Raw genomic sequence first — 19,411 nt, 5'->3', positions numbered from 1 at the left:
GGTTTGCTGACATCAAGTCTATATTTAGCGATACAAATGAATAAAATTGAAGAATCTGTATGTCCGGACTAATTTTCAAAACAGTTGAATCGATGTTGACTGGTTTTCAAATACATGTAAACAACTTTGCAAGGAGTGATCTGAGGTTTATACATTTGGTTGAAAAAAATGAATTCTTATTGAGTATAATCCATTTGTGCTAAAATAAAAAGCTATGTTTTTATTAATAGAACTTTTACGCCAAATTTATTCGTGTACTTATACATTTTGTGGTTATGATGGTTTATAATAATTAATAATTTTGCAATGTTAAATCATTTAACAAAATATTTTGTTAAATTATATTGATCCATTGTCAAATATCAAATACTATGTGCAATATGTGCATGAACAGCTCGATGACGTGTGGTCATAAATTATAATATTGTATAGTCATGATATGTAAATTTCCCTCGTCCAACCGACTTCTCGAAAAAAATGATCCGGGATGCATCTCTGGTGTACCTACACAATATATTTATGTTATGAACGTCATACCCGATCATAATATCCAAATAAAACGCAATAATTTCGATGAAATTTAAGACGTAATTATTAACTGGACGTAATGGATGACAGCCGTAAAATGTATACGACGCTTCGGCAACGTGCTGGTAAATATAATTAGTGCGCAACAAGTGGCCGTGCGTATACACACACACCTACACATTTCACCTATTGTTGTTATTATTTCTCTAAGATCAAATAACAGAAATAAGCTTTATATAGACATTTTCTGAAAGCATATTATATTATTTTGCGGATTTCGCGTAAGAGCCTTTTCTCCTCAACAGAACAACAGGTTGATATATGACGCATATGGCACATAAGTACGAAAAGTGTTATATCAATATACCATCGCCTGTGTAGCGTACGAGCATTATAAAATATTATTATTATTAATATTCTCTACGGATTTAAAGGTTGATAGCATTTAAAATATCATAACATCATGCGCAGAAATATTTGTACGATTTTCTGACAATCTGCAAAAAATCCAATTAGTGTCGAGTTATTCTGTTAATTTTTTTTAATGATTTCGGTGTTTCTTATGTTTCCTAATCACGACAGTATAAACTATGACTTGTCGAATAATACAGGGTAAAAAATGTAAAAAAAAAAAAGATTTTTGTGCATTTTATAACAAGCTATATTATATACTTAGAATAATACAAATCTCCGATGAGATTGTGTTCGAAATTTTTTTCCTTAATATCAATTAAATAATAAATGCTTTTAAAACACTTAAACCACTTTTAATGGCTAATCACTTGTTTTGAATAAACATGTTTACGTCGTTAAACTAAATTGTTCATTGAAATCTTGAGCCGGATTCACAATAACATGAATAATATATGACTAAATAAAGTCGCAATTAGGCAATTGAATTTAGGAGATTGTTTAATTTCCTTATCTGGCATAACTTAAAATGTATACTTAACACCTTTTTTTTTTTTTTGGAGGGGGGCTTAATAAGTAGATACCTATATACTTAAAAATCCTGTTATTTTTTTCCTTTACACAGGCTAAGTTATTTATCCGTTCATAATCGGGATTTCCTCATACAAATGTCACGTATACAATACTGATAGGAAATAATTTGTACACAATATTGAATATTTATTAAATAAATAATTATTAGATATCCCTTAATGTATTAATACTCAGTTGAGTATTATTAAAAATATATAATATTTTATTGAAACGTTTACCATAGTACTTTTAATGCAGAAAGGTAAGCGGATATGAAAGTGTACCAAACTATAAATTACAATATTAGTTAATAATATATTAAAATTTAAACCAGATTTTGGTTGATTTATCGGCGTTAAAAATCCATAACTATTGACCAGAATTTTAGTTAATTCTATGAAATTTTAATATTTCTAACATTAATAATATACTACCTTATAATAATAATAATAATAATAACAATAATTCATATACGAATTATTAAAACGTTACGATTTTTCATCATTCAATGGAAGCTTTGATTATTATTTTTGCTTTTGCGTGCAATCTTTTCTTTTTCCATCACCAGATTATCACGATTTACTGAACATTCCAACTCTTAATACATTTAACTACAGAAAACATTTTAATTACTTACGTTTCCTTGTTTGCACGAAACGTCTAACGCTTCGTTATTGTGTGTACACCGCCAAATAATGTGTAGAGTGTACACACACTATATATTATTTTAATTATTTTATCGCTCTGTGATTGTATGTTTAAATATTTGTTATACAAATTACAATAGTATTATTAATTATATATTGTAGGTGACATAAAAGCTTTATGCTTTGGATGCGCACCCGCCAAATTTAAATACCTTTGAGTCATACACAAAACCGGATTAAGGATCAATAATTGATGATAATTAAAATTTGTCACGGAATTTAGTGGGCCTTTTTAACTTTAACTTTAATTTATGGCACTTAATTTTCATGGCTGTAACTGTATATACTGTATAGGTATAGTTGTATAATTTTATGCTATTCAAAAAATATATAAAAAATTATACGCTTTTTATGTTTACTATAGAAAGATCATACTGCAATATTGGTCGTTAGAGAATTATAACTTAGATTTTTTTCAATTATGCTTTTTCTATCGAAAATTACTGTAAAGTTTTATTGAAATCAATCAATTGCAAAATCTAATTTTCGGAGTATAATATAATTAATGATGTTACATTTTCTCGAATCTGAATTGTTCTATATTTATAAAAGCTGGGATAGTCAAATATAACCTAAAAACAATTAAAATGTTAAAGAATATATTCTGCAATTATATTTCGTAAAACTATTTCAATAATTTCAATGCATCACATTCATCAAAATGTTACTCTAATTAAATTTAAAAACGACATTAATAATTTAATTTTTAAATGAAGGATTAACATACATTTTGTAAGTAGAAATACAATTCTTAATATTTTTTGGACTTCCTATCTAAATCTGTTGGGGAACTTAATTTAGATGTATAGAAATATAATTATATGAAGAAATTCTATTTTTTAGGAACAAAACAAATTTGTCAATAATAATATATAACGAGTTTCACTTCTCATTTTCTTTTTTCCTTTATACACAATTTCTTTTTTACTACCACTATTATAAATTATTATAAGGATACTATTTTTTTTTTTTATTATTTTTTTTTTATAATTTCATTTCATTTTTATGTTTTATTAGTATTTTGATTTAGCTGTGTGGTTTTATTTTCATAGAACTCAACGTTAAATGTATAATGTAGTTCTCATTTTCACAATTTTAATTTTGATTTACAAACTTCATCATATTGTTATAAATTATTAAAAAATGTATTCGATAATTTTTACGATACATTTTTTGTTTCATAGTTGAATATTCACTAAGATTATTAAATTTTTTTCAATGCATAATAAATATATTTTTAGGTTTAATACAGGTCCCTAAAATCAATGGGTGTTAGGACTATGCTTTTTACTTCCCCTTAATTTGGACTTGGTCACGTGGTATAAAGTAATACAAGCGTATAATTATTACCTATAACTTAAATAACATAAACACAGGGTAGGTTTTTGTCCAAAAATGTCATAGCATAAAATATTGGAACGATATATTTTATTTGTTTTTACCAAAATGTTATTTATTAGTGATTTAATACCTGTATGATAAAATTTTATTTAGAAATAGTTCAAAATAATAAGTATCTTTGGTTTAAAAAATCCCATTTTATAATAATTATATTATAATGCTATCTGAATAATACATGAAAAAAAAATAAATATTTATCTTTGTATGTTTTTACAAATAAACGTTAAAATTTCTAAAAATTATAATTCTTACTCGATTAGTACATTAAAGGCATACAATAAATGTTAAAGGTCGTAGTTTAGTTTAATATTATTATTATTAATGACATAAATCGGGTATTAAAATTACAAATAATATTAAATATTTAGTTATTCGTAATTTAGGTTATTCATTGGAGCAAAAGTAATACAGTCTCATTTTACTTCCAAAATGCTCACTAAGCCGATATTTTGATTACATTTCTATGAAAAAATTCGAAGTTCTTTGTGCAGTTTTTCTTCAGCCGTTTTTAAATTATACTCAAATGACAAACATTTTCTAGCAATGTATGTTATTTTTTTTTTTTTGCTATAAAACGAAACACATTTTTAAATAGTTAATATTATATGAAATAATTTTAATCTCGTTAGTTTGTTCACTTTAGGTATATAATAATATATTCGCAGTCATCTACAGACATACTACTTGTACTATTTCAATTTATTACATACTTCAGACTATACAAAATCATAAAGCGTAACATATTTATTAATTATTCTTGATTAAATTTAGTTGCGATATTATTATTAAATTCGTAAGCCATATATTTATTTACCATAAACTACGAATTATACATTTTACGTTATATTAATTTTTATACACAACGACTATATAAAAGTAAGATGTATATTACGAATATAATATTATTAAATTAAATTATTGAAATCTTCGATCATACATTGATAACAGCCAATGGGTCCATTCTACATATTAATACGTATATCCTTCGCGGTTTCGTCCTTTATGTGGGTAGCATTTGTGACAACAATGCGTTATCATCATATTATAATAGTTAATAACATATCATAATAGAATTTAAGGGATTCTTTAGGTTTATCCGAGGGAATAATACAAATGTGTATCGTGCTAAGGCCTTGCCATGTAGATTGTACCTAGATATTATTATATAAAAATGGATAGAAAATATATAAATATATAAATATATTTTGAATATCAGTTCTTATTATGGTAAAAAGTAACTACTATAAAATATACAAAATAACATTTATGATGTTATTGTTAATAATAATTGTTATAAGTCTATCACCTATATATTTTTACAAATAATTTTTAATTCTTGTCTGAACGATAAATGTATTGATTTTACAAATATATATATGTTATGAGTACACGATTAATAGTCAAAAAAAGCTTTAATTTTCAATCTTTGAGGGTAGTTTTAAATTGAAGAAAAAAAATGTCAGTAATTTTTATAATAATCAGAAATAACAAACAAAAAATGAAAAAAAAAAAAAATTTTTTTTTGCAAATTCTATATTATTATTAAAATAATTGTTTTTTTGTAATTATAGTTACCATATTACCATAAAATGTTTATATATTTGATTAATTATATGGAATGAAAATTTAAAATATGTTGAATAATTTTAATATATTTTCTACCTATTTATACTATGATTTTACTCATACTGTTTTATGGTAAGATGGTATTGACTCAAAAGTTAATAATAATAATATTATAATAAGTAATAAAGTAATATAATATTATATATTATTTTAACCTCGTAAAAAAAAAAAAAAAGAAACATACCATAAAATATACATAATATAGTGACTAACCGTTTCCGCTCACAAAAGTTTTTTGTATTCAATGATATATAATTTAAATTAAATTTAACATACGCATTATAGTAAGCCACTCGATACTAGCTAATATATAACAGAACGATATCCTCTTACCTACCTTTTTATTAATATAACTATCAATGATTATTGTTAACTAGATCAATACTTAAATAAATTAAATAAATGTATGTAAAAAATACAAGTAAAAATAATGATTATCTACAGTTACATTAAATCTGTATGGTATTAATTCACAGGTGTTGGGGACCGAAGCCATTGATGTCACCGAAGTATTTATTCGGCTGCAAAGGCGACAAGTGGCGTACAACATTGCCATATTGATATTTATTACAGTGCTTTTGATATTTTTTGTACGAGGTAACTTAAGAATAACATAAAAATATATAATTATACTGAACTAATTTTATTGGAGGTTTGAACGATTTTTTAGTTTACTTGTTATTTAAAATGTATAGAAACAGCAAATTTAATTAAAAAAATAAATAAAATTTCATTAAATGTAAGATAAATATATTCAAAAAAATTCACGACAGTGTTTTTACAACACAATACAGCATTGATATAATATTGTTATTAATCAGAATATTGACCATTAAACACTTTTTCTATATACCTACAAGAAAATAAAAAATAAATAATTTAATTGTAAAAACGACCCACTCCAAATAATAACACCTAACCGAGGTATTCGAAAAATTAGGTATAAAGGTATTTATTTTTAGCTCAAGTTAAGTTCAAGTTTTTTTCTAGGATTGGTTAAGTTATGTTGGCATTTTTTACGTGCTTACTGGTTTTTTATGAGAAATGTTCACAATTTCACACTGTTATTTATTTTTTACTTTTTTACGAGCGATGATAGATTTCACAGATAATATAGTAAATAGATATTTAAAAATTATATTCATTCTTCCCAATAATTAAAATTTACTCAGCTCATTATTATTGTTGGACATACTTGATAAAATTTTGTCTATCGTGTCTTGACAAAAACCGAAATACCTACGACGATGTTACACTTAACATTTTTCCGGTTCTGGCTTTTACCTACGACTTGCATAACATACAATGTACACCCTGATGATCTTCGTGTTTCCATAGTGGGCTTGCCGAGCAGTGGTGGCGATCAAATGTCCATAAGCAAAACAGCGTCGACTATCATGCGGAACTCAAACGCCGCAGCTTCTGCAGTCGACTACATCAATGGCAGCGGTTTGCCGTTTAAGACTATTTCCGTTAACACTGACCTTTCGTCAATGCATGTTGCCACCACCGACCAGTCATTGAACATATCAGGTGAAAAAATTTCGAAAAATATGTTATATAAAATTATTGTATTTACTTATACCTAGCGCAGACATGTATATTATACACCATAATGTAAAGTATAAACAGCATACTGTAGCAAGGCCAGCCATCTTCTTACACATACGCGTATTCTATGTTTTCCGTCATTTGAAATTATTATCTACCACTTTAGAACCCGATATCACTCTTATGATATACCGTTACTGTTTTCCATGATCCTGAACGTTAAAAATCGTTTATATGTTATATTAATTTTTATCACACTAACACAGATCAATTTATTAATAATAGCGTTGCACCAAAAAGTTGAACGTCATTGTCTATATTATCGTATTAACATTTTTAATTTAGTAATCCAACAAAACGAGCCTTTTCGTGAAATAAAATAGCTTATTAGTGTAATATGTACCCAATAAGTAATAGATTCACTACAACTATACCTACTTGTATGTATAAATATAATTTTAAAATACTTTAAAAATTAGCTTTTACATAGTTTTGAGATTCCACATAGGTATATATTGGTGGTATGAGGTGCACGATTTCAACAATAATTGTTTTTACTTTGTGTGTTATTTTTTTCAGCTTCGACTCCGAAAAAAAATTACGTTCCAATTATTTTGCCGAATCCGCCGGCGGTTGAAGATATGTACGACGTTTCCATTTTCAATCCCATGTATCCCATCGTCAACTATCCCAAAAGTAATTTTAACTAAAAAAAAAAAATATATTTCATGCACAAACGCACATTTTATACATACACAGTGTAATGTAGTTGTATAATAACAAGATATTTTATATTCTCTCGGATGTGCATGCAATTTTGTAATTGGAAATATAATATATGTATTATGTACATATACTATAATATACGTTTGCGAGTTTCGTTTTGGATTTTTCGGATTTGTATCATATCATACACATATTATACACACAGTCGCGTGTATGTGGTGGCAAGGCAATGTTACATCGAAGTTTTCGTTTTCATTATATCAAAGAGTCGTATAATACCTTTTGGGATTTGGTACGCCGGTCGATTGAAAACCACCGGTCGGGTCTTATAATAATAAATGGTATGAAAATACGTATTATAAAATCAAACAGACCGTTGTGTAGAGTACCTGCTCTTATGTATAATATATCAATGGCTACCTACGTATTTACATAATTATGAAAAAAATACGTTCGCTAAAACCATAAGGCAACGTCCCCGTCAAACAATAATATTGTATTTATTAACGATTTGTAAACTTTATTGAAATAATAATTATGTTTTCTTGGTACAATCAATTTCGTATAACATCGAATTGAACAATAGTTTCGTTAGGTCATAAGAGGGCAAACGTCGAACACAAAAGGTTAGTTTTCGATAAATTGCATAACGCCTCGCCAGTAGCGCGTCCCGGTATTGTATAAAATATATATTCATGATAATAAATAATATGTAAAATGTTGTGATTATAAATTATGATAGTGTACCTATATTATTTTCTGTTACTATTTTAACCACGATCTCGTGCACTGGATAAGAATGCCTAACATCAACGGTAGTTTTATTTTGTACATTTTACGCAAATGCATTGTTAACGATTATCATGTATCAGTAAATATAATCATCTTACCTGCTGATAAAATTAGTGCGTAATAATAACGAAATTTATCATTAACTTAAAATGTTCAATGTTTTGTCTATTATACCTAATATAACTATAATTTATATTATATCAAGCATGTCTCTTATTTTTCTACTTCAGTAACGTAGTTATTCAAAATCTGGTTGTTGGAATTTTTAATCATACCAAGAAAATATTTAAACATTTTTGAAATTTTTTTGCATTACTCAAGAGTGTCTCGTAAAAACACAAACTTCTGTTTTTTAAATAAGAATCTTTGTTTTAAAAAGTTGATTATTTAACAAAACACTAAACATTTTACCTAGCAAAATAGTAGTTTTTGAATTAATTAACTTTTTGTACCAAGGATAATAGAGCCAAAATAATACTTTGAAACATATATAGGGTTCATGGTAATTTTCGTAATTTATATTAATCTACCAATATTTATAACTTACAAGAAGGTTTAAGTTTAATAAATACTAGATCCAATAATACAACTAATTTATATTTTATAAAACTATTTTTAAAAATGTTTAACCTTAATATAAATATTTTAACTATAAAATCTACTGGTTTGAATTTTGAATTAGATACATCTATCAAAATCTTAGACAAATTATCCACTATATAATTATTTATAGTGAAAAAAAGGAGTTTTAATTTTAAAAACAGAATTTTTACTTCCATAAGACACTCATTAAGTAGTACAAAAAAACAATTTAAAAACGTGGTATTAAGAACCTGTATATAAAATTAAAAGAAAATTAAAATTTGAATAAATTCATTATAAAATAATAAACGGGGATTAGTTTACTAATTTATTCATTTTTTCATATATACTATAAAAGTGTTAGTATAAAATAAATCTATTAGCAGATATATGTTCTGTATGGTTGCTATACGCAAAACAATATTATACGAATATAAACGATTCCGAAAAATCCAAACTTAACTTTTGTCGCACTTATTTGTAGTAAATTATAGGTGTATTAAATTATAGTTGTTTATTTACATAATATATTTAAATCCAAACCTATTGTCATTAAATATTAATATTATCCGTGTGTAGCGTTTCAGCCGTTTTAGTGTCTATAAAAATTGTCATAATAATATCACTGCTTCTAATATTTAATTTATGATTGCCAGATTTAAGAATCACCAAACCGAGACATCATATTATTAAATAACCTTTTTTTTAGTCTCAAGTTTAAAATTTCTAAAGCTTTTTTAAAAAAAAAAGAAAGACAAATAAACCTGAAAACATGTCGATAACATTTAGATAATATAATACGATAATGATATAATGATACTATATTGTACAATATTATTCTATATTTTATTATTAAATAATGCAATATTAAAGTTATTTTCTCTTGGCTCCCATTAACCGAGACAAAATTAATGACCGGCCGGGACATGCTGTTAAAACCGGGACGAATAGCAAGCCTACCATTACTTATAATATTATAATATTCACTAAAAAATAAAAAATAAAACATAACGTTACGCGCCAAACTGTAAAAAAAGTCCAACTACAGGTTAATACTTTTATTCAGTAAGTACTTGTATTAAAAGCTGCAAATAATTTTAACGAGTTAAAAATAAGTTTATTATAATCAAATTATTACTTGACGGGTTACTTTTATTTTATATTACTTATTATACAATTTTAATATTTAACCCTCGCGAGTATTTTAATAACGTTTTTAGTGCAAAATACAGATTTTTTTTCGTTTAGTACATTTTTTTATTTCACAGAGTTAGAAATAAATAGTATTATAACATAATTAATGTTTTTAGTTTTATTATTATAATGAGCATGCGAAAAAAAACGTATTGTTTTCTTCTAGTAAAAAAAATACCAATTATTACGTATAGCAGATTTTAACGTACTCTTATTCTTTTTATAAATAAATGAAAGTAAATAAACTGACGAATTAAAAACCGATTAACAACCAACTATAAAATAACTTTTTTAACTAATTTTGTAATCAAATGTTTAAAAACACGCTACACACGGTTTTATTAAGTTATCATTATGACAATAATTATATAATAGCAATTTAAATATATTATACTATATTATGTAGAATAATGAATTGATCATACACGTCACATTGTATTTTATTTTTGTCACTAATGCACAATTTTACTGCACAGGCACTTGCCTACCGTCTTTTTGTCAAAACGTCACATCCACCTTACCACAGTACCTGTACACTATACCTTACAAGACAGAATACGTAATTATTATTACAAGTTATTGATATCAGATGCCACTCGAAAGAGAACATATAAATAATAAGTGCACGTGTGTGTACTGTGTGCAATGTAACTAGTGATGGCGAAACCATAAGAAGTAGCGCTATCAGTTGTGGTCGTAATTCAATAAATACTTCTATACAATTTTAAAATGTTTAAGACATGCATTAAATTGTCAACAATTGTCTTAAAACATTATCTATTTTACATTTTACATCCAGTATCTTTATACTTAGTCCGTAAAGATATATTAGCTTGTGACATGATATGTTAACGACCAGTTCAAACCGGGTGTATAATAGTTATCGTCGTTTTAATTGGGGTCCCGTTCTCTGTTGGAAATAATATATTAAATTAACATTTTAAGACCGACACTGATTTATTCATATTAGACAATGTTCTCTTTCGATTCGAGTTACGATTGAATTGTACTTTGATGTTGAAACAAACATGCACTAATAAACTAAACTTACTTTCATGGTATAAAAAGGATCCAAGAGAATTGATAGCACTGGAATCTGTGGTAAATGTCCGTTGCTATGAGTTGACGGCGCTATACTTTTGTGCGCTTCTTGCGTCTAAAGGCTGTGGAGACCGTAAATTGAAGCCTTGTCAGTCGCTTTGTAAAGGTAAACATATGTATACAGTAAATGTTAACAATTCGTATGCAATATACCTACTGAGATTCTTTTGAACAGACATCACTTTTTTATCTCAGTCGATAATTGAATTAAAAAAAAATTCTCATAATTGTTTAGGTTATTTTTTTTATTCTTTTAATAACAAATCATATTTAATTGTTTACATTTTAAAGCCGAATAAATACATAAGGTATTGAGACAGTTTTTATTTTATAAATTTAAATCCTTGGTTTAAGTGAGAAATAAGCTAAATAGTATTAAAAGCAATTCAATTTTAGATATTCCCCAAAATATTGATATTATAAATAAGAAAAAATTGAATGTGATTCAATATTTAAAAAAACCAATGCTTCAAAACGTGAAAACGAAAGATTTATTTATCAAGTCATATTTATTTTTAAAACAAATTTAAATAAACAATATATAATAAGATAAGTAATAAAAAGAAGCTTAAAGACTTATCGCAAATATTTATAAGATTTAGGTACCTTAGATAAGTACTAGAAAGTAATCGCTCGAAATAAGTAGGCTTTTAAAATTACCACGTCTATAAACAATAATATAATTGTTCACGTTTCTCGAATTTTTGGCATGAATTGTAACAGAAAGCTGAAAAATTTGTAAAAATATATTGGCTACGTCTATATTAATTGTTCAATTTTCAAACAATAGAGACAATTCGAAGTTGTGGTTTCTTTTTTGACATATTTGAAGCGTACCACGAACACCGGGACTGCACGCAGTTCCCAAACGACAGCAACAATCCGAACACGTTTTGCATCGGACACCGGGAAGTAATCAATGTCAGAAAAATGAAGCTCAGAGGACGTAAGTAACAAAACATTTATTTTTACTTATAATATTAGCATATATAAGTATATATATTTTCTAACAATAGACAACTGAATTACCCGGATATTAATTCATAAACTATCTAAATTAAACATTTCGATGATGAAATTAATTTTATTGATTAATTTTAGACTTAAATTTCAATGTATCATCTGATAGGTAAACATGTGTATATTTTTAATTGTATAAATATAACAATGAATATTATGTCAAGAAACAAACGATAATTATCTCACTTGATTTTCGATTAAAGTATGTATTATTTACTATACAGCGTACTTAAAGTTTTAAACCATTAATCTGAAAAAATACACCACGACAGATTGAAATGTTAGAAATTAATTTTAGGTAAGTACTAAGTACCTATAACACTACTGTTGAGTTATATAAATAATTATGGAAACTGTAAGATAACAATTCATTATATTGAAATTCGGATCTCGTCCGTTAAAGAATAGTTGCCTTGCTTTAATAAATGTCGTACGAACAGAATGCCAAGCCATTTTATGGAAGTTCTTTCTTTCGCCCGACCTCCTGAATCGATATAAAATGAAGTGTAAACATCGTTCGCTTGGTAGGAAAGGTGAGGACTAAGTTGCTATCGAAATATATTACAAAATGTGCAGAAGATGTCATTTTAATACTATAACAATATAAACCTGTGTGTAGTGTTAGAACAAAAATATTTTATTACAGTAATATTTAATTATGAATTATTGTTTATAATCTATTATAAACGTTTGAAATGCTTTCGCTGCTAAATATTAAGATACCTATATATTCTTGAAAACATTTTGATTTTTTCCATTTTATATATTTTTAAATGAAAATATCAAACAGCTCATTTTACTTTAATTGTAAATTTAATTGTAAAAATATTTTTACTTGACAATTTTATTCATTCTTATTATCATAAAAACAAACAAGTCGTCCATTTATTTAATGGATTTTACGCTACGAAATGTTTCTACTCTCGTCGAGCGCTTTTGCTGTTCTATAAGTTTAATTCCAACTGTCATGTTTTCTTAATGTTTGTTTTAATAAATTGAGAAGGCAATCAACATCCGTTGATTTCTATTATTTTCCTAAACCTGAAAAACAATTTAATTATGCCGCAAATACGTATTATTAACGTTACATTTCAATATGAAATAAATTTTAAACGTATAATCAAAATTTTCGATTTTAAATTAAATTCTGTAACTAATTATTTAAAACGTAATTATCTACCTGAGGAGTGGTTGGCAACTTATTTAGCTATTTAATACAATTATCGGGATGTTTGTGGGACTGTATTTTTTTATTCAAATACTTCGTTTTAGTGATTTTTTCAAAATAACAATGTTTGTGATAAGATAAAAATATGTAAATATAAAATAAAAATGTGTAAAATATTAGAAAATTAGTCTTAATTTATCAACACTATTGATAAGACATTTTTAGAAACATAATCTGAAAATACAAAAATTCACGGTAATCATTCTGCAGAAACTGATGGAACAAATTACAGTTTAATTACTGTTAGATTAAATAATGGTTTATTTCGTTTAAATATTCTAATTTTTTTGTTAAATTTTAATTTAAAAAGTACTTATATTGACTTATTTAAAAATATAAAAACAAAAAATTAGATTTCAATCGACTTACACAGATTTGGACTTTTACGCTCTATAGTTGTGTGCATATATGTGAATGTATATGGTGAGGTTGTTTTGATCTAGTTTTTTTTTTGGGAGGGGGGAGTAACATCTTTCTTGTTATTTTATTTTGTTGAAATGGCCACCCTATTCTAGACCCTAGTTCATATTATACTTATTTCTAATATTAACGCAGTTCAAGTTGAAATATACAACTTAACGTGATTATCCGGGGAAACTAGCAATTAGATAAAATCAGAACCATCTTAAAGGGAGGGGGAAAACAAAGACAAAAATAGTAAAATTGAAATTGGGTTTTATAAATAATATTTATTGAACAAATAGTAGATTTATCGATTTTGTTAACTGCAGTACCTTGTAATTTTTAGTGTGTGTTCATTTATTTTTTTGTTGACATAGGATCTGATAAATACAATTATGTTATAATGAGCAGTTGATTACATAATGAGTATAAACAATTTATTAGTGCTGAAAAATGAAAACTTAAAATTACTAAAAAAACAACAAGGTTAATGTCAAAAAAATTAAATTTAAAAAAAAAAAGATTAAAATGATAGTATTGCTGCTAATACCAGGAGTAGTCAAATTGATAGTCAAATCAAGTTATACTAACAATGTTAGTTTTGAAAAAGCAGAGCTTAGTTTAACTATAGTAATACTGACGAATATTAAACCGTCTAACTAGTATCAGATGAATAATTATAACTAAAAGAATACATTGAGAGCAGAAAGTACAAAAAAAAAAAACAACGATCCAGACATTTTGTCACAAAATATTGACGACAAATTACTAATTTATTTTAATTAAAAAACCTCCTTCAAAAATTAAAAATTAAAATTTTTCATTTAACGATGGAGGTCGCAAATTTCACGTAATAGGTACATTATAATTGAATAATAGCCAATAGTGAAAACGTGATTGGAAATTGGCTTTTTATTCTAAATCTTTAAATCGAGTATTTTGCCTCTATTGTCGTTTTTCCCATCAAAGCTGCATAATTTTTAGTACCAATAGGATTTTCAAATTGCAAATAGATTAGTGAACGTTTAAAAGAAAACGAATTATCTATTCCAAGTCAGCTCAAAAAATATGGATACAATTACGTATGATACTTGATCTTCATAAAAATGTATATAATATTATATAAGATCATTTAAATATTGAAAAAGAATATTGGCGTAGTATTCTTAAAATGATTTTTGCATATACCTACTTATAGAGTTTTGAGCAAAACATATTGATGTGTTCCAAATTATTTACAGCAAATTTAACCGAAGAAATAAAAAAAAAAACAGTTAAAATTAATGAACTTGGATTTGCAGGATTTTCGTGGTCAAGTATATGATAATGGCCAACAGGGAGTACAATTACGAATTATTTCAGAAAATCTAAGAACATATTTTGTAACGTGCCTTAACTTTTCGAGGATATAGCATCGTCTGGATTAGCCTCTATGACATTTTTCGATGTAATTCAAAGAATTTATACAATTTTAGTGCTTCTACTAAAAGATGCACTATTCTTTCAAGTACGTTTCCGATTTATTTTAAGGCTAATGTCAGACACCAGATGAGAATTTCGGGTTAAATCGATTTAACCCATTTGATTTAAATTGTGCTAAGTACACGATGTTTTAATAAAAGTCAATGAATCAACAAAAGATTCTAAAATGAAAAGCAAAAGTTTGTCTTTGGTGAATAATTATGAATTTGTTCATATTATTTTTTTTAAGTGTTATAACTTGGTGTGAATACTATCTGCTAATATAGAATTAGTAAATTTCAGAATATGAAATTGAGCAATGCTATTCAGTTATTAGGTGGTTCTAATGTTGTTTAAAATAATTTTAAAAATGAGCTTTGAGTTATCAAAAAAAAAAAAAAAAAAAAAACACAAAAAATATTTAAAGACTCAAGCAATTTTTAAACAATCTATAGTTCTAAAAAAGCAAGCGATTTCAATATGAAAATAATGATTCACTTACAGTTTCTATTTTCTAATGAACAACATTTTTATCAGGAATATTTTTTAATAGTGGTATATCAAGTTGTTATATCAATTAATCAACGCTTCGAATAATTATCTCATTAGTCAAATAGCTGAGAATTTTTATATGATATAGAAAATTTGAAATTATTTAAGGATAAAATATTATGAAAAGATTTTAAAAATATAGTGAAAATGTTGATTTAAATGGGATATATCTTTCTGACGAGTTAAAAATATTTTGTAGAATTTTGAAGAAAAAACACTTATTGAGTGTCTTGGTTTAATAGAATCAACATGCGATACTTTTCCAAACATTTCTATCGCATTAAGAATATTATTGACTTTTCCCATAACTATAATGCCAGTGCTGAGAGAAGTTTATTAAAGTTAAAACTCATAAAAAACTGTTTGAGAACAACATCGTTGCATGATCATTTATTTAATTTAGCAATAATTAGATTTAATATCTGAAAGGTGTATTTTCGCCCTGGTCTTTGGAAATCTTAATAATGGTTCTAAATTAAATACTTGAAACTATATGTTTGTATAATATGTAATAAATGTATATTTCATATGAAATTGGTTAGTGTTCCTAGTGTTACATCGATCATCAATAATAATAAAAAAAAAAAAAAACATTTGTATAATTGTTTTTAAATTTTCCTTATTTCTCTCAGAATATAAAAGCAATTTAATAAGTACTCTATATATCAAGTACTCTGATAGTATCTGTTACAAGTAACTGATAATATATCAGTACTCGAGTTGTATAAATAGCCATATAAGACTTATGTAAATATATATATATATATATATGTATATATCAAGAGACACGACTGTTTATAATAACAAGAGAAATATGAATTACCTACTGAAAAATAATTTATAACTTTGATAGTTTTTAGTCCCGAGAATTCCCAAGTACTGAAAATATTCCTTTTCTGTTGTCGTTCCCAGAAGTATACGAGGGTATAAACCCTAATCAACACTGTGATGGTGCTTATTAAATATATGATCAAAGTTGTTATTAATGCTAGATTAAATGAGCTTATGTTTTCAACGTGTCATAAAATAAAAGATTGTTTTAAAATAAACATGTTTTTTTTTTTAATACTTAAAAATTGTTGATTTTGATTTATTTTACTTTATTTAAAGTGATGAAAGTTTTAAAAATATATATGTAAATGTTTTATAAATTAATTAAGCTGTAAACTATATTATAATTATTGAACAATCATCAAAGTATAAATTATTACCACAAAAATATAAAACATTGATTAAACTTTATTTTTATTATTATTTCATACTTTAATAATATATATAACGTATCACATTATCTCAAATTGTTTTATCATTTTTGTTTTTAAATGTATGTAGAATAAAAATTACAATGGATCATTTTCACTAACTTTTTGTATAACTTAATATATATTTAGTTCTTTATTTAGTGTTTTATGTTTTATGCTCAAATATAATTTAAAATACTGACGGAGTTACATTAATTTTGGTAAAATAAATATAATGATAAATCTATAACTGAGATTTCTAATTTCTGGTTAATCTTATATAGGTTAATATCTTAAACTCGGTTAAGATTCTATTTATGTATTAATTTTAAACAGAATCAACTTCACTTGTAATTTATAAATATCAATATTAAATAATATTATTATGATTATATTTTATTTATAGTATGGTCATATGAGTCATACATTTTGTATCGGATAAACATTTATTATTTGTTACCGGTTAGTTGACATTTTGTCTCTGATTAGTAAAATATGAAATTTGACTCCACTAAACATAATTATTATTAATCGGTACAAATTTGCGTGCTTGTTAATAATGTATTATTTAAAATACTATAGTAAAGCAATGTGTTGTATATTTTCAAAAGAAATATATTAATTTATAAAATACTAATCTTTATTGTACTTAAATAAAAAATAACATTGTAAGACTAATCTCACCTTACGTTGAAATTAAACTTTGTATAGTTTATTTTTTAATGTATATTGTTTTTGATGTAAGACTTAATAATTTATACTCTGTAGTTTCTTAAGACTTAAATCTTATTATACTTTTGATAATGTGGAGTGCCTATATTATGTTTTGTTGTACAATGTGCACTAAAAGATTTTGTTTTAGCTTTAGATCATAGGTGAATACATTTTACGAATACTCAACAAACCCAAAACATATTTTCATTTAACTATTTAAATACATTTTTATACAATTGGTTGTCATCATGGATAGATTATATTGTATAATTAAAGATTTTTATTGATATTTCTCACTTAATTGCATACCACCTTAATTTTTCGTGCATGTATTTTTAATTATAAAATCAAATAAAATTATATCATTTTATAACAAAAAATTGTTAATTATGTATTGATTATTGAATGAATTTTATCTATAAAAAATATATTATTTTATATTTTCAGTTTGTCATGAAGGTTTTAGATGTGATAAAAAGAGATGTATTCCAATGGACTGGAAATGTGATGGGCATTTTGACTGTGAAGACCACACCGACGAATTGAAGTGTTCACAATGTCCAGGTATGTACTTAAAACTATTTTTTTTTAATGTATTCTATCATGAAACTTATAAGTATTATACATCTAATTCTTAATAATTTCCCGAGTTTAAAGAATATATATTGATAATTTAATCAATGATTTTTTAATGTAGGTATGATTGTAGTCTTGTAAACCAAAAAAATCAATACGTTTTAAATAAAAATATTTAATCTAACCTATCTTTTCAGATTCATAAGCTATTTAAATATACTGAAAATGCAAATTTCCAAAGATAAATGTGTAATGTAAATCAGTCAGATTTTAAGAAATTCTATTTAAAGAATATGTTCTCAATAATAATAAATTAAAAATGTATTATAGGGTTATTAAAATAGTTTAGTATAAACTTAATTTTGATTTTGTTTATTTTGGATTATCTTTATTTCGATTCAGTTTTAAAAGCTTTTTTACTTAGATTATAATCTGAACTAACATTTTAAGATATTTGTTTTAATTATAAAAATAAATTGAAATTGAACAATATTGATCATTAGAGATGGTTAGTGATGATTAGTCTCGGAATGGTTGGTAATTAACACTATAATAATATATTTGTACAGTAGTTAATAATACATCACTAATTTTCTTGATTTATAATGTGCCTAAAAAAATTGTTTCTATAACTTTTAGAGTGAAAAAGTGTTTTTTTAATAAATAACAAAAACACAAGAACAATTATTCAGATTACGTATTCAAATAATATTTCGAAAAAATTATTTAAAATAGTATTCGAATAAAAAAAAAGTGTTTGGATACATTTATTCAAATTTTTACAATACTGCAAATATACATACGTAGTATATATCGCATATAATATTATACACTTCAATAGCTGCAGGTATACCCTGCAGATACTCGTAAAACAATGTGAGTAGAAAGAAAACTTATTAAACATGTAAAGTTTTTTGGTTGTAATGAAACACGTAGTGGTGAGATTTCGTTTTGGTGATAAAAAAAAAAAAAGAGAATCGATATATTGATCTGGTTAAAAAGTTTTTCGCGCACAAATCTCAAAC

General features: G+C 25.3%; 1 protein-coding gene across 2 annotated transcripts in view; it reads left to right on the top strand.

The window, feature by feature from the left end:
* Window positions 1-19,411, top strand: part of LOC112602885 (atrial natriuretic peptide-converting enzyme-like) — an 87,661-nt gene that overhangs the window by 42,282 nt on the left and 25,968 nt on the right. For both annotated transcript variants that reach the window (XM_025351230.1, XM_025351231.1), the window contains exons 6-12: window positions 5,723-5,843; window positions 6,585-6,779; window positions 7,377-7,493; window positions 10,568-10,650; window positions 11,160-11,298; window positions 11,983-12,138; window positions 18,258-18,374. In XM_025351230.1, the coding sequence (XP_025207015.1) occupies window positions 5,723-5,843; window positions 6,585-6,779; window positions 7,377-7,493; window positions 10,568-10,650; window positions 11,160-11,298; window positions 11,983-12,138; window positions 18,258-18,374 (928 nt within the window). The remainder of the gene's footprint in view (window positions 1-5,722; window positions 5,844-6,584; window positions 6,780-7,376; window positions 7,494-10,567; window positions 10,651-11,159; window positions 11,299-11,982; window positions 12,139-18,257; window positions 18,375-19,411) is intronic.

This window comes from Melanaphis sacchari, unplaced genomic scaffold, assembly GCF_002803265.2.
Source record: "Melanaphis sacchari strain LSU unplaced genomic scaffold, SCAv2.0 Contig91_pilon_pilon, whole genome shotgun sequence".
Lineage (NCBI taxonomy): Eukaryota > Metazoa > Arthropoda > Insecta > Hemiptera > Aphididae > Melanaphis > Melanaphis sacchari.
Note: the sequence above shows the minus strand (reverse complement) of the source record. Positions and strands in the feature narration are given on the sequence as shown.